At 35.8% G+C, this 25297-nt stretch overlaps 1 protein-coding gene across 2 annotated transcripts in view; it reads right to left on the bottom strand.

The window, feature by feature from the left end:
- Positions 1-3139: 3139 nt before the first annotated feature.
- CHM (CHM Rab escort protein) overlaps positions 3140-25297 on the bottom strand; it is a 184566-nt gene continuing 162408 nt past the window's right edge. Inside the window, exons 14-15 of one of the 2 annotated variants that reach the window (XM_023507023.2) lie at positions 13632-13792; positions 3140-3559 (exon numbers count right to left, since the gene is read on the bottom strand). In XM_023507023.2, the coding sequence (XP_023362791.1) occupies positions 3383-3559; positions 13632-13792 (338 nt within the window). In that variant the 3' untranslated portion in view covers positions 3140-3382. Of the gene's footprint in view, positions 3560-8256; positions 8572-13631; positions 13793-25297 lie in introns of those variants that run through there. The other variant, XM_031944598.1, reaches the window with a different exon arrangement.

Genomic DNA, 25297 nt, shown 5'->3' on the forward strand with positions numbered 1-25297 from the left:
AATGGTAAAAAATAACTCAATCTTTGGTGTATAAATCTGCTTCTAGGGACAGGAAGGATACATAGAAAAGCAACAAAGCTTGTTCTCATGTTAATTATAGAACTGAATAAAATGATCACTTTTTGTCGAACGTCATCCTAGCATGTGAAGTAAACTGAGTCTTGGAAAAATGGTGTTTCAAAATTTTTAATTAATCATTCAAGTTTTAAACTGTGTATAAATTTCCTTTATATAAAAACTGAGACAGACTGCATATAATAAACTACATGTGAAGATGTTGATTCTATAACAAACCTTTTAAACATAGAATTCTCCTTAAAACCGATATTTATTAGCAGTACTTAACATTCGTAGCCCCAAAAGAATAACTTCTATTACATTCTGATGTAACAAGGCGATTATGCAATGAGGTAAATCAAGTTATAACAAAGTTTGATGTCAACATGGCCTAGATTCAAAATTTTTTCATACTTCAACAGCACATGGAAGATTATCCATAGCAGACTCAGGGAGCCCTCTTGCATAAGTAATCCTCACCAAGCACCTAGAATAACTGGAGAGGCTATGTCCATATAAGTTAAAGGCTAAAAATAGGGTATGACACAGGTTAAGCCTTCCTATAGTATACCCTATGTTGTCTGACTGAACAAACCAAAAGGAGAATACTCTGGATTTTTTTTCCTATTACCTGGGGTTACCCCGATTTATTTATGGTTTGCATAAATTTGTACACTATAGTTAAAAAGCTAAATTAAGATGAATAAAATAAAACAAAAGATGGGAATTAGTGCAGCCTACTGCAAATATATTCCGACCCAATATTCACATACAGTAGAACCCTTTTATATTGCTAGTATCCAGGGAAAAACTAACACCTGGAGCTCTAAGACTAATAGGGTTATATAGAGAAAGATATATTAGGTTTTCACTGCATGCAGTAGTTGGTTTTCAGGAGCTACATCATGACTTATGGTAGAACTAAACTCACAGAACAAGCCAAGAGGATTCTACCACACCTGAAATGTGTGATATGTTAAAATCAGAAGAGCAAACAGGGAAGATTTTGCATTCAGAAAGGGAAGACTTTTCACTGGCAGCAAATCGTCTTGAAAGTGCGAGGGGGCACAGTGGGGAGCAGGAATGAGAGGCGCGCAGTGGGAAGGAAGAGGTTAAAATTTCTACACTTTCTGGCTTCAAAATTACCTGTGCAGATTCATAATATTCTGTTCTTCCCTGTTCCCAGGGAGAGAATTGATCAAAGCACCAACTTTCTTCCTTGTAGATTCTTACAACATGGGGAAACTTGAGGACAAGTTACAGCTAAGGTATACTGAAATACGTGCTCTCTCAGGCAGCCATGGCTTTTTTGAAGACAAAAAGAATAAACAGACCAAATCTCATTACAAAGAACTTCGACTTCTTTTTTTTCCTACTGTAATCTAGAGCTACTCACCATTGCCCTTAAAGTAGGTTATATGCCTGGGCTTGGAGATCTCTTTAATACATACAGGCATTGTTATTATAACTGGCTTTGGTCTTCAGATGTAGAATTCTTTCTGTCACACACACCTTAGGATTCACTAATTATAAAGTTTTGTTTGGGATATGCCTGTGAGAAAAGGAATATGACTTCGATTTATATAGTACTTGTCCTGGTAAAAGCTCAAAGCCATATTTCCATGTAGTAATACCGTAGAGAATCTATATAATGTCCCTGACAATTAAGATAAACTGATGTGTTGAAATGAATACATTTAAACAATGCATTTTCATTTCAAAATCTTGGTACATGGGAATAAGAACAGTTATGGATGATCTTACTGTTTTCTCTGGAAACCTAGAGCTACTTTACAGTGTGGAGTATTTAACTGCTCATCTCAAATCAAAAGTCAGAAGAGAGGGCTTAAGAATTTTAGAACATTTTCCCCCTGAAAAAAGTATGCTTTTATACTCTACACAAATGCATCTTATTATCATGGCATTTTCATCAAGTACACAAGGAAAGGTATTATTATTACCATTTTACAGATGGAAAAACTGAGGCACAGAGAGGTTAAAGTGTTTGCCCAAAGACAGAAATTGGCATAGCAAGGATTCATCTTTGTCTCCAAGCTGTCAATCAGGTCAGGGCTACTCCTGCTATTTATCTCCATTGCTTTGTTCAGAAGTAAGAACATACCTACATTCAGTTTCAAAGGTGTCACTGCTTCTGATACTAGTTTTTACTGAGTTTTCCTACTAAGGAAAAAAATTCCAAATAAGAAGATAACTATTTTGCTTAAATAACATGCTGTTAGCTAGTAACAGTAAGATAGCTGAAGAACTCCAGTCTTTTATAAATGCGGGTATAAAAGTTTCAAGCATATCTTGGGGCTTCTACAGATTGTAAAAACTCCTCAAAATATAGACAAAGATGGCTTGCTTATGTAATCTTAGTTCTCCTAAACTATACTTACTTATACATGTATATGCGACTTGCCCACTCATGAAAACATTATCATTGGAAATAAGCCAGGGAAGGGCTCGGTATTCCAATGAGCCAAACCTTTGGAGAAAGACTCTACTGAGCCGAGGAAATAGAGGGAACACTGTCTGAACACAACACCACAGCTACCAATCTGTCAGGTCCCTTAACCTGGACAGTGATTCCTGGGAGACGAAGCACTATAAAAACCCTACGTGTTAATACAAAAGTTCTGACTTTTTAAAACAGGAAGAATAAGTGTTTTAAAAAGTATGGTTTTCAAGAGAACAGTGTACACAGCAACAACAAGATTATGTGATGATGAATTGTGATGGACTTGGCTCTTTTCAACAATGAGGTGATTCAGGCCAGTTCCAATAGACTTGGGATGGAGAGCACCGTCTGCATCCAGAGAGAGGACTATGAGAACTGAGTGTGGATCACAACATAGTATTTTCACCTTTTTTGTTGTTGTTGCTTGATTTTTTTTTCTTTCTCTCTTTTTTTTTTTTTTTTTGCCTTTTTGATCTGATTTTTTTTGTTCAGCATGATAAATGTAGAAATATGTATAGAAGAATTTCACATGTATGACCTATGTTGGATTACTTGCTGTCTAAGAGAGGAGGTGGGGGGACAAAGGAAGAAAAATATGGAACATAAGCTTTTGCAAGAGTGAATACTGAAAACTATGTCTGCATGTATTTTGAAAATAAAAAGCTAGTATTTAAAAAAAAAAAAAAAGTATGGTTTTGACTTTGTGTAACACTACTCTTCTCCAAGGCAGGGGAGGGAACCTTCTAATTTTGTGGGGGAAAAAAAGAGTGTGGCTATTGCTTTTCAGTCATTCGCTAATTTTGCTCAAGTTAAGAAAATCTGGACACTCAGGATGATTTTTGAGGCTCCCTGGCTAATTGTCATCTATTTTTCCAAGCACTCTTCTACTTCTCCTTGGTCTGTGATTTCTTTAGCATCCTCTGGCTTGGGTGAAGAAAGCTCTGGTTGCAGACCATCTCCATCAAAAACGATATCTTCAGGATTTGGTGGAGGTGGGCAGAACTCTTCATTTGGCAAGATGAGCCGGAAAAGTGCTTCAGCCTGCCCAGGGAAGAAATGGCAAAATTTTATATGCAATGAAATTGAACTCAAAGTGCTTATAAATTTCAGAACATTTTTTTCCCCTGAAAAAAGCAAGCTTCATACTCTCTACAAAAGCATCTTAATATCATAACATTTTCATCAAGTCTACATACTTTTTCACTTATCTAACAGTACACATTCATCAAAAGTAAGTCTCTCACGGTATTGTAGGCTATTATTAGAACACACTTAATTCTTCTAAAATAAATGAAGACTGTCCCTCTTAATTCCCTACTCCCTCATCTTCTCCAACCCTCAAGCCTTCACATACATACTAGATAGCTTACAATTAAATATAAATTGAGCAGATTTTTTTTAAAACCTCAAGGTCACTGTACATACCAACAAAAATGCAGTTTGAGTTCACATATGAAATTTCAGCACGGCTGATTTTCTTTAGCACTACGATATCTAAAGATGTCCGTTTCACATATAATAATTCTAACAAGCCACTCCTCAGATACAGAAAGGTCCTCCAATTGCTCTACCCTTTACGTCCTAGCTATCATTCTCTTTTCTCAGGGCTTTGTGGCCCCCAAAGTTCCAAGACTGTAGAAGAGCTGGACGTGCCCATGCAACAGAATGAAACAATTAAGAGTGGCAAGTCAGTGGGGATACTGGCTTTTATCTGGTGGAAGAGAAGTCCACTAAAGGACATAATCTCACTGATTATATGTTTCAAATACTATAGTGGTTTTCTACATTGTAGAGATTCCTTCTCATCTCCCATACAACATACAAAGTCAACTATTGAGTTCGGATTCTTTTGTTATCTAGTTATTTTATATCCTGTCTGACTCCGTGTGAATTTGGGGCTTTGGCAAAGACACCTGAGTAGTTTGCCAGTAGTTTGCTTATTTTCCAGATGAAAAAACTGAGTTAAATAGGGTTAAGTGATTTGCCCAGGGTCTCACAGCTGGAAGTATCTGAGGCCACATTTGAATGCAGGTCTTCCTGACTCCAGGACTGGCAATCTATCAGCGCACCACTTAGTTGCCCCAGGTTTTATAGCAGGTGCATAAAGATAAAAGGGAATTTCTGAGGGGATAATGGAGGTGAGATGAAGGAAGATGGACCCCCCTTATGCTTCTTAGGAATATTTGAGAAAGACACTACTTTGGAAATATACTTGATCCTAGATTTTAAAAAATGAAATATTACTATAACTAAGTCTGACATTCATAGAAATTTTACAATTTAAAAAATATAATATGCTCACAGGTCTACTAGTTTTTGAGTTAACCTTATTCAAGTGAAATCATGCTCCCCCCCCCCCCCCCCCCCCCCCCCCAGTCAATACTGTGTTCTTCTGGCATTCATTATCATTAATGATTGTAGAAAATAGCCTATACATTGATTATTTCAAGGAACACTATGAATTTTTTTAAGATCACCTTATTTGACAAAGGATTGTTTCTTACTTGGATTTTGAAATAACAAGTTGTTTTTTGTTTTTTGTTAAAATAACAAGATTACAAATGAAAGGAAACAAGCATTTATTATACAACTACTATGTACCAGGTATTTGGCTAAAACATTGAGGATATAAATGAAAAGCAAAAATGGTCCTCTTCTCAAGAACTTTTCACATTCTAACAAGATATATAGGTATATAGATATCCAGAGTAGATCAAATGAATATGATTTGAAAAGCATTAGCAACTGAAAAGGTCTGAGAGAAGATAAGAATATTAGTTGTGATAATAGCAATGAAAAGTGGGAGAATGTTAAATGAATTAAGAAGTAATAGAATGGCTGCAGCGAGAGCTCAGTAAACACATATACACAGACATATATGTATATGGGTCTGTATTTTTAAGGGTTTGAACCTGCAAAAAAGTTTTTTCATGCATACAAGCAGAACAGAAAGAGAAGATTATATATAAAATTATGAAAATCCATTTCATTCTGGTGTTTTTTTACTAAAGGAAATAATATATTTTATACATTAACTTCAAAACTTTCTTACTTGTCTGTGCTTCCTTGAAAGAAATACAAGATAATATGGGGAAAAGGCACAACCATGTAAAGGTGGTGCTTGGGGAAAGCCTTGAAGAAAAGAGATTCTGAAAGCTAGGGTGAAGAGAATATATGTGTTCCAAGGATGCATGAGCAGTGCAAAGGCAAACAAGGTGATATGGAGACCAATAAGATCTATGCAGTTGGCTGTACTGTGCATACGAAGAGCAAGGGTACTGAATATGGTTGAAAAATAAGTTGGTGCCAGAATATTAAAGGCTTGAAATGTCAAATAAAGGAGTTTATATTTAATTATACAGTTAATAGGCATCAATGGAGTTTGGGTAGCGGGATGACACATTTGGACCTACAATTTAGGAAACTCACTTTAGCATCTGAGTAGAGGCCAGATTAGGGAATGGAAAGAAACTGGAGTGAAGGAGACAAGTTAGAAAGTCATTGCAAGGAAGATGTGATCAAGGGTGGTAGCTGTGTGAGTAGAGAAAAGGGAAAGAGTAAGAGATGACATGGAGGTAGGAATAACAAGATTTAGCAACTGAGTAGGTAAGGTATGTGGGAAATGAAGAATTGAAAATTGTACCAAATTTGTGAATTTGGATAATTAGCAGGATGAGGGTACTCTTGACACCAAAAGGAAAGTTGCAAAGAAGAGTAGATTCTGTGAAGAAAGAGACATTCAGCTTGTAGCTAAGTTGAATTTGGGCAGTTTATGGGGCACTCAGCCTGACGTTTCCATAGGCAATTAGTAGTACAAGACTAAAACTCAGGAGAGAGACTAGGTCTGGAAATATAAATTTTGGAGGCATAGGCATTCTAACATCTAAATGGAAAAGAGCTGATGAAATCACCAAGACAATGTATAGAGAAGGAAAGGGGGTCAGCCGGGTCAAAGACTTGAGGTATACCCAGGTCTAGGGGGCACAATATGGATGATGATCTAAAGAAAACTGAGGGATGATAAAGAGATAGGAGGAAAACTTAAGAGGGAGCAGTATCACTAAAATTCAGGAGAGAGGATATCTAGGAAGAGAGGGTGGTCAATAATATTCAGTAGTGCAATGAGGTCAAGAAAGATGAGGTCTATGGAAAAAAATATCAGATTTGGCAGTTAGATCATTTGTAACTTCAGAGAGAACAATTAGAGCGATGAATTCAGAATCCAAATGACATAGAGTTGAGGAGAGAGTGAAAAAAGAGGAAGTAAAAATAGCAAGTCTAGATAGCCTTTTCTCAGAGTTTAAGAAAATGGAAGATGAGAGTTGACAATTTGAAGGAATGGAAGGTCTCCTAAGGTTATTTTAAGAGCAGGGGAGTAGTGATAGGTATCAAAGAAAAAGGTAACAGATAGGTAGAGAATAGATAATTTTGGAGGCAGTCTGCCAGAAAAAAACAGGAAAAGGATAAAATCAAATGCACAGATTTAGAAATTGGCTTTAGTAAGGAGAAGGATCATGTCTTCTTTAGAGACTAAAATAAAGGAGGAGAAAATGGAGGATGATTGTAAAAGGCTGATGAAAAGTGAGCTCTTAGACAAGTATTAGGTGAAATCCTATTTGTTACACAGGTAAAATTAAGCATATCAATTGTAAAAACCTGTATTCACATCTACCTCTGATGCTTCATTCTCCTGGGGAAGTAGATCTAGGTTCTCAAAGGTTAGGCCAAACATTTATAAACATTTGTTCAATGAATGAACGGATGCATACTCAGGCTGTGGCAGGCCTTGCATGCATGGGAGGCTTAAAGTAGAGACTAATCCTATAAACCAACCTTGTTGGATTGAGAGCACATCCTCCTCTGAGAGCTGACCACTGGGGGAGGGAGTATTTCAGCGACATGAACTAATAAAGACTGGATCCTGAGGGCCTGTAACCTGCCTCTGTAACAGAGAAAATAACCCCACCAAGAAATATAAGGGCCTAGGAACTATCTAGAAAATAAGCTTGGGCTTTGACACTTCTCCACAGGCCAAATTCAGGTACCAGTCACCAGAGCTTTTGTAAATATACTTCATTTTGTCCACAGAAACCAAGAGAGTATTTTAGATTTTCCCAGGATAATACATTGGAATTAGATCTTATTTTATCTGCAAGTTTCCATTTGTTAATCGGTTTTTATAAATGTTATTTAAAATATTAAGTTCTTCCATTACCAAGTGTTATGAAACTAAAACCTAAATAACTTTAAAAATCAATTCTATTTAATAGCATACAATAATTAGTACCAATAATTGTAGTATTTTCTACCATGATAATATTTTATTCTTACAATTTGTACTCTTGGAAAATCAATAACCTCACTGAAAAAATCCACTATTATCCTTTAATTATAATCTCCTAGCAATACAGTATAGGTCATGTTAACACTACCGTAAGTCCAATTCTAAATGCTCAGCAGTTTGGTTTCAAGTGGCATCAGTAGCAAAAGAAGAGAAACCACAAAGGTTTCTGGGTTCTGAGTTTACTGTGCCCAGTAAAGGGCACAATGACTAGCTGGAAATATTTTTGCACATCAAAACCAAAAGGCTTTGAATATGCACTAACATCAAAATGCACAATGTTTCCAACTTACATGTGGTTGCCACGGGCTAGACCATCCTGGGAACCTTGGGGAATGGATGAGAAGAAAAAAGAAAATGGAAAGGAAAGCCTGGGGTCTATGGTATGAAAGCCAACAGCTACTAACCAAACTCAACAATTTTTTATCAGACATCTATTATGTAATGAATTGTGCTGTCCCTGGGAGAACAAATATGGAGGAAAAAGCCACAACATTTCAGTAGCTGAACTCAAGGAATTTAAATCTAGGACACGGGAGAAGACATTTCTCAGCAATGTATCAGAAGGATCCAAAGTGTTCTGAGAAAATTTGAGAAGAAAGATGAGAATCAAGGAAGGCTTTGGGGAGGATGTGGTACCTGATGTGGGCTTGTAAGCACATGGAAGGGCAGAGTTCCAAAAGGAGGACATGCTACAGGAATACATGCCGGTCTGTGAAAATAAACCAACAGAGATGAGAGGAAAAAACCCAGGATAAAACCAGGAAACAAATGGCAGTCACTGTGGTAGGAACATAGAGGGAATGAACGGGAATCATGAAATGAGATGGAAAGGACCAAATGGAATGACATCATAGAGAGTCTTCAATGTTAAGGAGTTTGTTTTTTATAGAGTGTTACCTGGGGTAGGGAGGATTAAATATGAGGAAAGACACAGATATGGTTAGAGCCATGTATCAGGAAGAATGTTTTGACTACTGAGTGAATGATGAATGAAAGTGGGAAAAATCTAGGGTAAAGGAAACTAGCTATAAGACATACAGATATGTCCCAGGGCAGGACTTCTTAACCTGGGATAGATGAACCTGTTTTTTTAAAGTATGTGGAGCACTATATTTCAATAGAATTGGTTTCCTTTATAATCTTATGTATTTTATTTTATACATTTAAAAATAGGACTCTCAGAATGGGGTTCATAGCCTTCATGAGACTGGCAAAGAGGTTCAGGACACAAACAAGGCTAAGAACCTCTATCATATTACACGTACTGATACCAAGTGAAGTGAGCAGAACACTGCATACAGTAACAGCAATATATGACTGATTATAAATGATTTAACTATTCTCAACAATACAATGACCTAAGACAATCCCAATGGACTCATGGGGAAAAATCCTATTTACTTCTAGAGAAAGAAGTGATGGAGTTCAAAATGTAGACCAACACAAACTATTTTTCACTTTCTTTGTTGGTTAAAGTTTTCTTCCACAAAATAACTATTATGGAAATGTGTTTTACATGATTATATGATTATGTTTTACAAGATTATAACCTATATCAGATTGTTTCATGGAAGGGTAAAAGAAGGGACAGCCAGAATTTAGAGCTCCAAATTATTTTAAAAGGCATGTTAAATATTGTTTTTACATAGAAGTAGGGGGAAAATAAAATACTGTTTAAAAAAAAAAGAATTCTTGTCACAGTGGCATTTGAAAATGGGGCAGGAACTTAAGGAGAGACGGAGAATTGGATATATAGATCTGAGAGGCATTTACGTAGAGATAATAATTTAGAACAGAGGTGCCAAGCAGCCCACGGGCTACAGTAGGCCATGATACTCTAGAGTATGGCCTGATAAAATATAATTGGGAAATAAGTAATAAAATAAGTAAAAATACAATAAAACATATAAAAATTAATATGTGGTTTTCTAAGCCAGTATGTGGCCCATAAGGATCCTTATATATGGTTCAGTGGCTCTTGTTTCTACTCGAGTGTGTCACCACTGATTTAAAACCACAGGAGTGGATTATGCTGCCAAGAAGTAGATTGTAGCTAGAGCAGAGGGCTGAGAACAGGTCCTCAGGGGAACATCTACACTTGGAGTCCAGAAAAGATAAATCGGAAAAGAAGGAGGACTGTACATCCTGAGGTCAAAGGCTCCATAGATACCCAAATATTTCTAATACCAGTATTTCTGATAATAAATTTTAAAAGTCCCATTAGAAAACAAAGTTTGTACCATCTATTACAGATTGGATGAACAAACTAGAGTATAAAAATACAATGAAATATTATTAAACCATTAGGGAATTACAAATATGAGGAATTCAAACTTATAAACTGTTGAAAGAAACAACTAAGAGAATGACATACCCAATGACTATAATAATGTAAATGAAACAGCATTAAGAAATACATCATCTCAGAGAAAATGTGATGATTAATCTCAGTAATGGAGAGGAGATCACAAAAAATACTGCAAAGTAATTGCAGTTGCCAAATATTATATATGCTGCCAAACACAGCTGCTTTGTCAGCTGGTTTTGCCACGGTAGTGAGGAGAACATTAGGGAAAAAACTGGTGTAAAGATCTTTCTTTCTTTTCTTTTTTTTAAAGAAAAGTCTAGAAATGGATATGAAAGGAGAGTGGTTAGTCACATAGAAGAAGACTAAGGAGAGAAAGGGCAGGATTTTTGAAGTAAAGAGAGGACAGGGTGCCCAGAGAAGGGTAACTCTGGGTCCCAGAGTTAAATGCTACTGAAAGGTCAAGAGCAATGGCCACTGGATTTGACGATTAAGAAGTCACTAGTGATAATGGATAAATGGACAAAGGATATACAGAAATAGCTCTTGAAAGATGAATCACAAACTCTGAAAGGCCATATGAAATCTTTCTCTAAATCACTAATAAGAGACAGGGAAGCCAAAATAATGAAAGTGTCACCTCATACCCAACAAATTGACAAAGCTGACAGAAGGTGCAAAAAGTCAATGTTGGAAGGTTGGGAGAAGGCATACCTATGCATTGGTAGAAGTTTCAAGTGGCCTGTTCTAGAAAATGATCTGGATTATACTAAGCAAATGGCTAATATTTTCACAACAAATTATCTAAAGGTCCCACTGAAATACCCCAAAGAGGTCAAAGAAAGGGTGAAAGGTCATACATACAATGAAATATTTATAGTAATATTTTTTGGTAGCAGCCAAGAATTGAGGATCGCCAAAGAAAATGTGACACATACATGCAACGGGATATTATAGTAGTGTACTGTATAGTATAGAATAGTAGTGTAGTTAGTATAGTATGGTGTAAGAAATAACGAATGCTAGGAATTTAGAGAAATATGAGTTAAAACAAAATGAAGCAAACAGAATTAGAGAAAAAATACACAATGGCTTCAACAATGTGAATGAAAAGAAGAAGGGATCAAAACTGAATGGTTGGTCCCAAAGAAGGGACATGAGGTTGTACTTGCCTCCCTTTTTCAGCAGAGATTATGGGCATGTACAATATTGCATTTAATATTGAATTTGGGTGATGTGTTAGTTTTGTTGAACTGTGTTTTCCCCCTATTTTTAATTATTTCTTACTGAGGATGACTTTCTGAGAGAGGGAAGGGTGACACACTGAGAAACATAGATGATGGCAAAAGAGAAGATATCAATAAACTAAAGAAAAAAATATTACTAACTTTAGAGAGAGCAGTTTTAGTACAAAGGTGGGGATGAAAGCCAGATGACAGGAGGTTAATCTGAGAATTGGATGGCAAGAAAGCAGCCAGTATAAAATCCACTCTTTCTAAAAGCTGATGCAAGAAATATGTAAGAGAGAGTTTAGAGAAACAGCAGTGTCAAGTGAAAGGTTATAAGGCAGAGGCAAAGGAACCAAGAGAGAGACACTGAATACCACAGAAAGAGAATGATGAATGGAAAAGGCCCTGGAGAGATGGGAGGGGAGGGGATCTAGGACATAAATAGAGTGGTAAGTCTCTGCAAAGGATTCACCCTCATAATCTGAATTTGCAGAGAAGTTTGAATGAATACTTAAGGACAGAAAGGCTTTAAGATATAAAGGAAGGGAGATGAGGAGGCTCACAATGGATAAACTTAATCTCAACGCAATTAGGAGGAAAAGTCACCTCTTGAGAGAAATGGGAGCTTTGGGGTTAAAAGTTGACAGCTGAGAGAGAAAAATGTTTAGAATAGCTGCTATGAGAGTGTGACAGAGAGTGAGAAATGAGTTAAAGAATGACTATGCAATGGTGAGGGTTCACTGGAGGTTATACTGACCTGGTCAACATGGTCTTGTGCTTGGCATATAGGTAGTAAGAGTGAAGAAAAGAGATGAAGAGAGGAATGACTAAGGTTTGAAGATTAGTAAAATGTGAAAGGAAATGACAAGACAGTAAAGAATTCAAGGGTGGAAGAGAGTGAGTGTCTTGTTGAAATGGCTGGATACAGCATTAAAACTGTGAAGAAAAGATGGTGGTGTTACAACACGCGTGGACTAGAATAGAGGATGGATCATGGAATCAAATGGTTTAAAAAAGTGAAATTCAGGAGTAAGGTGTAGGAGGAAGGGAAGAACAGGAGATTTTAATGTAAGTGGGGAATTAAAACATTTAGAATGTTGAAGAGAGAATAGTTTCAGGTAACTGTGAGATATTTCAAGTGAGAGGTGGTCGAGAAGGTCAAAGGGAGTTAGGGAGATGGAGTAACTGAGAAGCCAGAGTGTTTGAAAAGCCCATTCTAAGTACTTAAGTCAACAGAAACCACAGTTCGCATCAGGATAGAGAGATGCACCTATGAAGTCATTTTTGCTACAATAATGGCCAACTGAGGTTCCCCCATAACATTTAGCATTTGTGAGGAAGACTCCTCAATCTACCACTCTGAAATAGAACTACCTTACTAGTACTCATTCGTTTAAAAAGAAGGGAAAGAAGGGAGGAAGGGAGGAAGGGAGGAAGAAAGGGAGAAAGAAAGAGAGAGAAAGACAGAAAGAAAAGGAAGGAAGGAAGGAAGGAAGGAAGGAAGGAAGGAAGGAAGGAAGGAAGGCAGGCAGGAAGGAAGGAAGGAAGAAAAGTGCTCAAGATAAATAACATGGTGTGGTTTCTCTCTCCCAATTAAATGTGTACTACAGCATAAATGAGAAACTTTTAGAATCTGTATTAATTCTTCCTAAAATGTTTTATAGAATAGAAAACAGTGGTTTCCCAAAAATACTACCAGGCTAGTTCTAGCACTGTGTTGCCTGAGGTACTGGGTTCTGGGATACTAGCCTAAGTCAAAACATTCATGGAGGCTTGTTTATTGTAGGGCAGTGAGAGGGAGGGGAATAAAAAACAAACAAACAAAAAAACCCCAACATGTTTTACAGATCACAATTTTTTTTCTAGACTAAAATGCATTAAGAACATTTTAAGATTGCATTTTTTTGATGTACTTCAAAAACCTGTCAACAATATTTGAGTAATTCAAAAGTACCTACTAGTAGCCTAATGGGTTGAACAAGAAGCAAGAGTCCTTTGGGACATCGGTGTATTTTATTTCCCTCACAAAACCATCCTCAAGTTTTCTTTCACAATTCTCAAAAAAACTCAAGGCCTGCCTGGCATTTAAGGTATTTCAAAAACCTGACATTGCTGTTTTCAGAAAAACAATAAGATATAGGGCAAAAAATGATATGCTCTACACCAACATTTCATTTAAAATAAAATCAGGAATCTCTGAGACAGACAGACAAACACAATGATCGATCGCCTTACCTGTTTGACAGCATTCTTATTTCCCAGAAAACCATCTGGTCCACAGCACACGTACACGTTTGAAGGTAAATCGTTATAGCATTCTCTACTGATATCTGAAGAATCTCTCATGTTGAAATAGAGGGCCCACAGAAGGTTTGGCTTTTTTAGTTCTTCATTTTCTAAAAGCAATACAAAATTTCTAAGAATTTATATGCTAAAGAAACAAAAGATTGATATATATGATCTACCAGAAGACCATAGGATCAGAGGCCATCCAGTTTTAGCCCTTTCATTTTCCATACAGTATCTAGGGGGCGCTGCAATGGACAGAGCTCTAGGCCTGGATTCAGGAAGACCTGAGTTCAGATGTGACCTTAGACACTGGTTGTGTGACTCTGGGCAAGTCACTTATCTTCTGTCTCCCTCAGTTTCCTCATCTGTAAGATGAAGGTAATAACAAACACTACTTTTAGGGATGTTATGAGGAACAAATGTAAAGTGTTCAGCACAATGCTTCACAGGTAGCTGGTGCTTAATAATGCTTATTCCCTTTCTTCCTACCTCCCCTCCCCTATTTTAAGATGAGAACATGAATACCCACAAAAGTTAAGTGACTTACCCATGATCACACAGGCACTAAGTAGCAGAGAAAGTATTCTAAAGGCACTAAGTAGCAGAAAAAGTATTCTAACCTAGGTCTCCTGACTTGAAGTCCAGGTTCTTTCTACTATAGAGCACAGAGGCAAGTGTTATCATGGCTATGAAATTATGAATGGAAAAAATTACCAGTTTAATGTAACTGTAAAAATACTTACAAAATACTTATAGCTAAAGGAAATTTTTATATACACACACATGTATTTATATATACATCTGAGTATGTGTGTGTGTCTACATGTGTGTGTGTGTGTGTGTGTATGCTATTTATTCTAAGCTTCTACAACTTGAGAATAGGAGCAAATAAACAATTACCTTATTACTATCTTGATTATACTTAATTATAGATGGTCTAGCAGTCTGTCACCCAACAAGCATTTATTTAATATCTATTAAGTACCAGGTACTGGGCTAAGTATTACAGAGACACAAGAAAAACAAAACAAGAGTGTTATCTCTCAAGTCCAATTAAAGAAACAACATGTAAACAGCTTTGGACAAACATGCACACACATATATGAGAAACAACATAATCTTAGAGTGCAGCCATTTGGACAAAAGATGCAAAAGCTGGGACTGCAACTGAGACTTGAAGAAAGTCAGGAGACTGAGATGAGGACAGAGAATATTCCAAAGATGGAGGAGAGTCAGTTAAAAAAAAGAGTCGGGAATAAAGTATTTTGTTTGAGAAAGAGCAGAGGCCAAAGTTACTGGTTTGTAGTAAGAAGACTAGCAAGGCAGAACAGAAACAGGTTATAAAGAGTTTTAAAAGTCAAACAATTCAATTACAAAGTTCTCCTTAAAGAAATAACGAACTTGGATAAAAATGGTAATACTACCAGTTACTTTGTACTTTACATTTTTTTACACTAAGAAAAGCTAAATTTATGGTATGCCAAGCGATTGACCAAAAAGATATTTCATAAAACTTGATGAAAAATAACAAATTTTCATTTAGAAAAACAAAAAATCTAAAATCTCAAAGGAAATGTTGAAAAGACCAAGGCAAGATGGGAAAATAACACTTTCAGACCTCAAACTACATAATAAAGCAGCAATCATGAAAACCATCCAATATCAGTTAAAAAATAAAGAAGTTCATTAATGGAATATAATAGACAAAAGAGAATCAGAAACCATGATCGTCAAAAATCTAGTTCTAAATAAAATAGAAAAAATAAATTAACTAGGAAAAAAACTCCTTATTTGATAAAAACTGCTAGGAAAACTGGAAAGCAGTCTAGCAAAAATTAGGCTTAGACCAACATCTTACACCGTTTAATCAGTAAACATTTACTAAACGCCTACTATGTACCAGGGACTGTACTAAAGAGCATATTCTACACTACATTTTAAATGGAAAAACAACTTTAATATTAAAGATCATACTATAAAAAATTAGAAAAGAATTTAATCTATATCTCTCACAGCTATGGCGAGGAGATATATTCTTTTTTTTTTTTTAATAGTATTTTATTTTTTTCACAAACATGTTAAGATAGTTTTCTTATTTTAAATTTTTTATTATAGCTTTTTATTTACAAGATATATGCATGGGTAATTTTTCAGCACTGACAACGGCAAAATCTTTTGTTCCAATTTTTCTCCTCTTTCCCTCCACCCCCTCTCCCTGATGGCAGGTAGACTAATACATGTTAAATATGTTAAAGTATATGTTAAATACTATATATATATATATATATATATATATATATATATACACACACACACATGCCCATACAGTTATTTTGCTGCACAAGAAGAATCAGACTTTGACACAATATACAATTAACCTATGAAGGCAATCAAAAATGCAGGCGGACAAAAATGGAGGGATTGCAAAATCTATGTAGAGGTTCACACTCATTTCCCAGAGTTATTTCGCTGGGTGTAGCTGGTTCAATTCATTACTGCTCTATTGGAACTGATTGGGGTCATCTTATTGTTGAAGAGGGCCACGTCCATCAGAATTGACCATCAGATAGTATGTTATTGAAGTATATGATGATCTCCTGATCCTGCTCATTTCACTCAGCCTTCAGTTCATGTAAGTCTCTCCAGGCCTTTCTGAAATCCTCCTGCTGATCATTTCTTGCAAAACAACAATATTCCATAACATTCATATACCATAATTTATTCAGCCATTCTCCAGCTGATGGGCATCCACTGTTTCCAGTTTCTGGACACTACAAAGAGGGCTGCCACAAACATTCTTGCACATACAGGTCCCTTTCCCTTCTTTAAGATTTCTTTGGGATATAAGCCCAGTAGTAACACTGCTGGATCAAAGGGTATGAACAGTTTGATAACTTTTTGAGCATAGTTCCAAATTGCTCTCCAGAATAACTGGATGTATTCAAATTCCACCAACAATGTATCAGTGTCCCAGTTTTCCCACATCCCCTCCAACATTCAGCATTATCTCTTCCTTTCATCCTAGCCAATCTCAGAGTTGTGTAGTGGTATCTCAGAGTTGTCTTAATTTGCATTTCTCTGATTAATAATGACTTGGAGCATCTTTTCATATGGCTAGAAATAGTTTCAATTTCTTCATCTGAAAATTGTCTGTTGATATCCTCTGACCATTTATCAATTAAAGAATGGCTTGATTTCTTAAAAATTAGAGTCAATTCTCTCTATATTTTGGAAATAAGGCCTTTATCAGAACCTTTGACTGTAAAAATGTTTTCCCAGTTCTGCTTCCTTTCTAATCTTGTCTGCATTAGTTTTGTTGGTACAAAAACTTTTCAATTTGATATAATCAAAATTTTCTATTTTGTGATCAATAATGATCTCTACTTCTTTGGTCATAAATTCCTTCCTCCTCGACAGATCTGAGAAGTAAACTATCCTATGTTCTTCTAATTTATTTATAATCTCATTCTTTATGCCTAGATCATGAACCCATTTTGACCTTATCTTGGTGTATGGTGTTAAAGGTGAGTCCATGCCTAGTTTCTGCCATACTAATTTCCAATTTTCCCAGCAGTTTTTGTCAAACAGTGACTTCTTATCCCAAAAGCTGGGGTCTTCGGGTTTGTCAAACACTAGATTATTAAAGTTATTGACTTTTTTGTCCTTTGAACCTAACCTATTCCACTGATCAACTAGTCTATTTCTTAGCCAATACCAAATGGTTTTGATAACCACTGCTTTATAATATAATTTTAGATCTGGTACAGCTAGGCCACCTTCATTTGATTTTTTTTTTTCATTAGTTCCCTTGAGATTCTTGACCTTTTGTTTTTCCATATGAACTTTATTATTATTTATTCTAGGTCGTTAAAACAGTTTTTTGGGAGTCTGATTGGTATAGCACTAAATAAATACATTAGTTTAGGTAGTATTGTCATCTTTATTCTATTTGCTTGCCCTATCCAAGAGCAGTTAATATTTTTCCAATTGGTAAGATCTCACTTTATTTGTGTGCAAAGTGTTTTGTAGTTTTGTTCAAATAGTTCCTGATTTTCCCTTGGCAGATAGGTTCCCAAATATTTTAAACTATCAGTAGTTACTTTACATGGAATTTCTCTTTGTATCTCTTGCTGATGGATTTTGTTAGTGACATATAAGAATGCTGATGACTTATGTGGGTTTATTTTGTATCCCGCAACTTTGCTAAAGGTGTGGATTATTTCTAATAGCTCTTTAATAGAATCTCTGAGGTTTTCTAAGTACACTATCATATCATCAGCAAAGAGTGATAATTTGGTTTCCTCATTACCTACTCTAATTACTTTAATCTCTTTCTCAACTCTTATTGCCAAAGCTAGCATTTCTAATACAATATTGAATAGTAATGGTGATAGTGGGCAACCTTGTTTCAATCCTGATCTTATTGGGAATGGTTCCAGTTTGTTCCATTACATATGATGCTTACTGATAGTTTTAAATAGATGCTAGTGATTATTTTAAGGAAAAGTCCATTTATTCCTATACTCTCAAGTGTTTTTAATAGGAATGGATGTTGGATTTTATCAAATGCTTTTTCTGCATCTATTGAGATGATCATATGGTTTTTGTTAATTTGGTTATTGATATGGTCAATTATACTAATAGTTTTCCTAATATTGAATCAGCCCTGCATTCCTGGTATAAATCCTGCTTGGTCATGGTGTATTATCCTGGGGATAATTTTCTGTAGTCTTTTTATTTAGGATTTTAGCATCAGTATTCATTAGGGAGATTGGTCTATAATTTTCTTTCTCTGTTTTCAACCTATCTGGTTTAGGTATCAGTACCATGTCTGTGTCATAAAAGGAATTTGGTAGGATTTCTTCATACTAGTTTATATAGCACTGGGGCTAATTGTTTTTCAAATGTTAGGTAGAACTCACATGTAAATCCATCTGATCCTGGGGATTATTTTTTAGGGAGTTGATTAATAGCTTGTTCTATTTCCTTTTCTGAAATGGGACTATTCAAGCAATTTACTTCCTCCTCTGTTAATCTGGGAAGCCTATATTTTTGGAGGTAGTCATCCATTTCACTTAGGTTATCAAGTTTATTGGCATAAATTTGGGCAAAGTAACTCTATTATTGCTCTAATTTCCTCTTCATTGGCAGAAAGTGATGTCTTTTCATTTTTAAGACTAACAATCTGATTTTCCTCTTTCCTTTTTCTAATCAGATTTACCAAAGGTTTATCTATTTTATTGTTTTTTTTTCATAAAACCAACTCTTTAGTTTTATTGATTAATTCAGTAGTTTTTTTGTTTTTTTTTTACTTTCAATATTATTCATTTCTCCTTTTAATGGGATTTTTAATTTGGTCTTTTTCTAGTTTTTTAAGTTGCAAGCCCAATTCATTGAACTTCTCTTTCTCTATTTTATTCAAGTAAGCCTCTAAAGATATAAAATTTCCCCTTATAATCCTTTTCGCTGCATCCCACAAATTCTGCTGTTGTCTCATTGTTGTCATTTTCTTGGGTGAAATTATTAATTGTGTCTATAATTTGTTGTTTCATCCAATCATTCTTTAAGATGAGATTATTTAGTCTCCAATTACTTTTGGGTCTATTTACTCCTACCTTTTTGTTGAATGTAGTTTTTATTACATCATGATCTGAAAAGAATGCATTAACTATTTCTGCCTTCCTGCATATGGTCAATTTTTGTATAGGTTCTGTGAACTGCTGAGAAGAAAGTATACTCCTTTCTGTCTCTATTTAGCTTTCTCCAAAGATCTAGCAAACCTAATTTTTCTAATATTCTCTTTAACTCTTTAAGTTCTTTCTTATTTGTTTTGTGGTTTGATTTATCTAATTCTGAGAGTGCAAGGTTGAGATCTCCCACTATTATAGTTTTGCTTTCTATTTCTTCTTGCAACTCTCTTAACTTCTCCTTTAGTTAGTTAGATGCTATACCACTTGGTGCATATTTTTTATATTGATTTGCTTCATTGTCTATCTGCCTTTGCAAAGATATAGTTTCCTTCTATCTTTAGTGATCAATTTTCTTTGTTGATCAAGATAGGATTTCACCCTTTTTTGACTTTATCTAGCATTGATTCTTTCACCCCTTTCTCTGTTTTATTTGCGGTGTGTTTCCTGTAAACAACATATTGAGGGTTCTGGCGTCTGTCCTTCCACCTCCGTTTTATGGGAGGTTATTATTCCATTTAAGTTAAAATGACTAATTCTGTTTTCCTGTCTTATTTCCCCAGATTATGCTTTTCTTTTTCTCACTCCCTTTTTCCAGTATTAAACATGGGCCCCTTGCCCATGCGCTCTCCCTCTTTAGTCCTCCACCTCCAATCCCTTCCCTTTCCTGTATTTCCATTCTCTTTTTCCTTTTCCCTTTTCCTCTTACTTTTTAATGAGGGTGGAAGTTTCTTTAAAAAATTACCAATTATTTTCTCTTTGGGCCAACTCAGGATGATTCAAAATTTTCCCCTCTCTAAATTCCCTCGATGGATGGTTTCCTTTGCCTCTTCATGGGATGTGGTTTCTCTCTTTTTGTCCCCCTTTTCCTTTTTCTGATACTATACCCTTTCCATTTCTCTTTTTTTAATGTTATATTATAAAAATCAAATTACATTACTCTTAATGTATATCCTAACAAATATAGTTCTCAAGGTTTTTTCCCTTTTTTCTGCTTCTCTTGGGTCCTAAGTTGGGGGTCAAATTTTTGTTTAGTTCTGATTTTTCCTTAAAACAAATGGAATTATCTTTTAAAATGTCCATCTTCTTCCCTGGAAGAAAATCCTAAAGCTTAGCTGGTGTTTATTGGCTGCATTCAAAGTTCCCTTTGGATATCAGATTCAGGTTTCAGTCTTTAATGTGGCAGCCTTCCATGTTTTTTTCCAATTTAGGTTTTTTTTTTTTTTGGGCCTTTTTTCCTTTCTTTATTCTAAATTTTACAAATTCTGGGGGGTTTTCTTTTGATGATTCTTTAATGATTAAAAATTTTTTGGGCCCTTTTTTTTTTTTTTCACCATAATTTTCAGGAAGTCCAATAATCCTCAGATCATCACTCCTAGATCTATTTTCCAGGTCTGTTGTTGTTTCGAGTAGATATTTAACATTTTTTCTGTTTTGCTTGACTTTTTCTTGATGTCTCAATGAATCATTCATTTCTGTTTGTTTGTTCAGTTCTGATTTTTAACGAATTATTTTCTTCATTAGCTTTTTATTACTTCTTTTTGTATATGTCCAACTGAGTTTTTAAATGAGCTGTTTTGCTCTATGGAATTTTTTTCCATTTCACTAATTTTTTACTGAGTTATTTTCTTTTCCCAATTCACAAATCCTACTTTCCTGGGAGTTCCTAGCTTTTCCAATTCACCTTTCAGGAAGTTGTTTTCTTTTTCCACTTTGTCAAATTTTCCTTTAAGTGAGTTATAAGCCTTTTCTGTACTCTCTTGCATAGCTTCTCTTTCCGTTCCCCATTTTTCTTCTAGCTCTCTTTTAAGATTTTTTATAATTTCTTCTAGGAGAGTCTTGTGTGATGAGGACCAGGTTACATCCCCCTTTGTGGTTTTGTCTGGAGACTGTCTGCTATTAGTCTCCTCTGGGTTGAAAACCTGCTTTCTTTCTGTATAGAAGGTAGTGATGGTCCCTTTGGCTTTTTCACTCTTTTTTTTAAGCCCTTATGGTCTGCCTTCAGGGCAAGGAGGTTACTAGCTTCCTCTGCAGAACAGTGATAGATATATGGACAGTAGCCATCCTGCAAATGAGCTGCAAAGAGCTGCCAAGCTATGGAAGTGCCCTGGGAAAAGCTCCACACTGGAAGTATCTCTGCCCTGGGTGGCACAGGCTGAGCTGGGGAAGTGCCCTGCTAAGAGTCCCTTTGTGGGATTAGCGATTGTCCTGGGGCTAGAGGCTGAGCAGTGAAAGTGTCACTGCCCCAGGCAGAACACCCCCCCACTAATTCCCCCAGCCATGGGGATCAGCAATTGCCCTGCTAAGGGCCTGCACTCCACCAGAAGTATCTCTGCCCTTGGGAGCACAGTTGCAGAAGTTCTATTGCCCCAGGCCGACCCCCCCCCCTTGCAAATTAGAGACTGCTCCCAGCTGAACCCCCCTTCCATGCAGATTTGTGACTGCCCTGGGCAAAAGCCCCATGCTGCAGAATGCGGCTGCACAGCTGTGCTCAGTCACTGACTTCTGGTGCTGTGTGGGTGTAGCCAGTTCCTGTTAGATTCTGGCATTTTTTGTAGTACACTCTACCTTTGGCTTTAGTTTCTCTGCTGGTCTACTGCTTTGCAGCCAACCTGTGGTAGAGTCCTCCCTATAAATTTTCCAGCCATGGAGACTGCACCCGGCCTGGTCCACTCAGTATCCTAGCCTCTGGTTCTATCTCCCTGCTTGCACTGGCCAGCTCCCACCACTCAGGACAAACCTTTTCTGGCGATCTTCCAGATTATCTTTGGCTTGTAAGTTGTTGTACTTCCAATCTTTGTGAATTTTACCAGCCAAGCACTATTTCTGAGGCTGAATTTGGTAATTAGTAGTGAGGGTATGAGAGGAGCTTAGAATGTTGCATGTGTCTTCTCTGCAATCTTGGCTCCGCCAATAGTTTTCAACATTCATTCATGGAAGAGTGTTTATTCCAAATTTTCCCTCCCTCCCTAAGACAGCAAGCAATCTGATATAGGCTACAACATGTACAATCATTTGAAACATATTTCTATATTTGTCATATTATGAAAGAAAACAACATATTATGAAAGAGAACAAAAGAGAAAAAAAACCATGAAAAAAAAAGGAAACAACAACAAAAAAAAAGGTAAAAAATAGTATGTTTCAATCTTCATTTAGTGTCTATAGATCCCTCTCTGGATGCAGATGGTATTTTCCATTCAAAGTCTAGTTTGTGATTTTTTGTTTATTTTTAATTAATATTATGGAAAAAGATGGTTCAGACAATTCTAAAAAAAAAAAAAAAGCAAGTGAGCAAACAATGGCAAAAAATGATTCTTTTTCAGTGACATTTGTGTCACTTTCTCACAATCACTCATCCCAAGTCTATTGGCATTTTCTTGGATCACTGTATTGCTGAGAAGAGACAAGTCCATCAGAACTGATCATCACATAATCTTGCAATAACTTTGTACAGCATTCTAACAGATGTATTCTTAACCAAATAAGGGAAGAAGCTATTATAAAACATAAAATAGATAACTTTTATTACATGAAAGTGAATGGCTTCTGCATGGACAAAATTAATCCACCGAGGATTAAAAAAAGGAAGTGGTAGTATGGGGCAAGTCTCTGATAAAGAGTTTTGCATTCAAAATATATAAACAATTTACACACATATTAATAAAAGCCATTTCTCCAACAGACATATGGTTAAAGGATATGAATAAACAGCTCTCAAAATAATTACAAAGTGTTTACAACCATATGAAAGCATGCTCCAAATCACTAATAATAAGAGAATTGGAAATCAAAGCAATGCTGAGGTTCCTTATTATATACCATGCAAATTGAAGAAAATGACAAAAAATGGCAATAGTTAATTTTGAGGAGATGCAGAGTAACAGGTAAATTGAATTCATTGTTGGGAGTGCTGTGAATTGATACAACCATTTTGGAAAGTAATGTAGAGTTATGCTGTGATGATCGCATTGGCACCCTGGATACTTTAGAATCAGCTGGAGTCAGGATAAGCAAAAGTCCTTTTTATTCTTTGTGGATATGAGAGAAATGGTGATACAAAGTGAGAGAGATGGCTAAATGAATCTGGCCAGGAGTCACTCTGGTTTTCTTACTCCACCCTTTAAATCTTTCACCCAATCTCTCTATAAGCCAACAGATAAAGCCTGCACAGAGTAGTGGGCAGGGTCATTCTTTCTCCAAGCATATTGTCCAATTGGTAATTAGCCTTAAGTGCTCGCACCTCAGTACATTGACTCAGTTTCAGACCATTACATTATGCCAATAAAATAACTAAAATATCTATACTTTTTAAGCAGTATGAAACTGAGAAGAAAGTTCCCCATACATGCCAAAATATTTATAGCAGGGCTTTTTGTGATAGCAAAGAAAAAGAAACTAAGGAGAAAACTACCAAGTGGGAAATGGCTTAACAGATTGTGGTACATGAATGTAATGGACTATTATTGTGCAGCAAGAAATAATGAAGGGTGATGAATACAGAGAATTGTGCAAAGATCTCCATGAACTGATGAAGATTAAAGTAAGCAGAGCCAAGAAAATAATATACATAACTATAACAGTGTACAGGGAAAGAATGACAGAACAAAAAATCAAAAGTGAAAGTAACAAAATTATTTTAAGAAAATGCCACGGGGTAGCCAGGTAATTCAGTGGAAGCAACAATCACCTTGGAATCAGGGGGACCGGTGTTCCAATTTTCAGATTCCCCAGACATTGTGACTCTGGGCAAATCACTTAAAATAAATTGCCTCAAAAAAAGCTTTTTTTTTTTTTTTTTTTTTTTTTTTTTTTTTTAAAAAGAAAGAAACTTCCTCAGCTATCCCAATCTTCTCCAAGCACCACTCTGATCAGTCAGAAACCATCAACATACAGGCCTCCACGAGTAAGATTAAGATTTGCTGAAGGTTTAGATGATGGTTAGCATTTTTATTTTATTAATAAAATGTTTTTAAATTTAGGTATATAAATTGCTTTTTTTTAGGCAGTAGAGTATAAACAGATATTGCTTTATTGTGATGATTTGGAAATGAACCTGCAATATCTCCAAGATAAGCCCATATTACAATCTCAAGACAGTTGCTAATCCATTCACTATAAACACACATATCATCTGCTAACTTTCAATTAATAATAAAATTCAATTATTTTAACAGCCCATTCTCCAAAAATTCTGGAGAGATGAGAGTGGCAATTTTTAACAATAACTTCAGTTAAAATGACATAATCTGTCCCTTTATTCAAACCAATTTATTATTTACTTGTTGCCAACATAGAAAACAAGACTACAAAAGCTACTTCTAAAGGGGCCAGGAAATTTGCTTTCTAGTGTTTAAAAATAAAAAATACAAACAACAAAAATCTCTGCAAAGCTATGGAACTAATCTGTGTTTCAGTTATCCATTATCTGGGGAAAGAGTTTTCCCAAAGGTCTCTCCCATTTCTTCTTTTCATAGCTAAACTTATTTTCACCAAACTGAAATACAATGACATAAATATCTGTTACTAAGCAATGATGCTCTCTAGCTAAGAAGTTGGTGAAACAAATGAGGTTGATACCAATGTAAGGGGCACAGAGGGAGCAGATGATCCTGTCACAGTAAAAGTAAACCTGTGAAACATTAAGACATAATACTAAAGAAAAAAAAATTGGCTTTGGATTTTGCTGTGGACCTTGATTTCCTGGGTAAAATGGTTGGTTCTATCAACTAGAGCCAAAGAAATTCTCCACTTTAAAAATCTATGGCAAGGCTCTGAGGAGACCTAGAGTGTTAATACCATGTTCACATTTTCTCACAGACAATAACTGGTCCCTTAAGCTTAGACTGTATGATTCTTCTATGGTCCAGGGAGGCTTAGTTCCTTGATATTTCATAGGAATCCAGTCTTGTGGTTTGATGTATA

This window comes from Sarcophilus harrisii, chromosome X (assembly GCF_902635505.1).
Source record: "Sarcophilus harrisii chromosome X, mSarHar1.11, whole genome shotgun sequence".
In the NCBI taxonomy this organism is placed as follows: domain Eukaryota; kingdom Metazoa; phylum Chordata; class Mammalia; order Dasyuromorphia; family Dasyuridae; genus Sarcophilus; species Sarcophilus harrisii.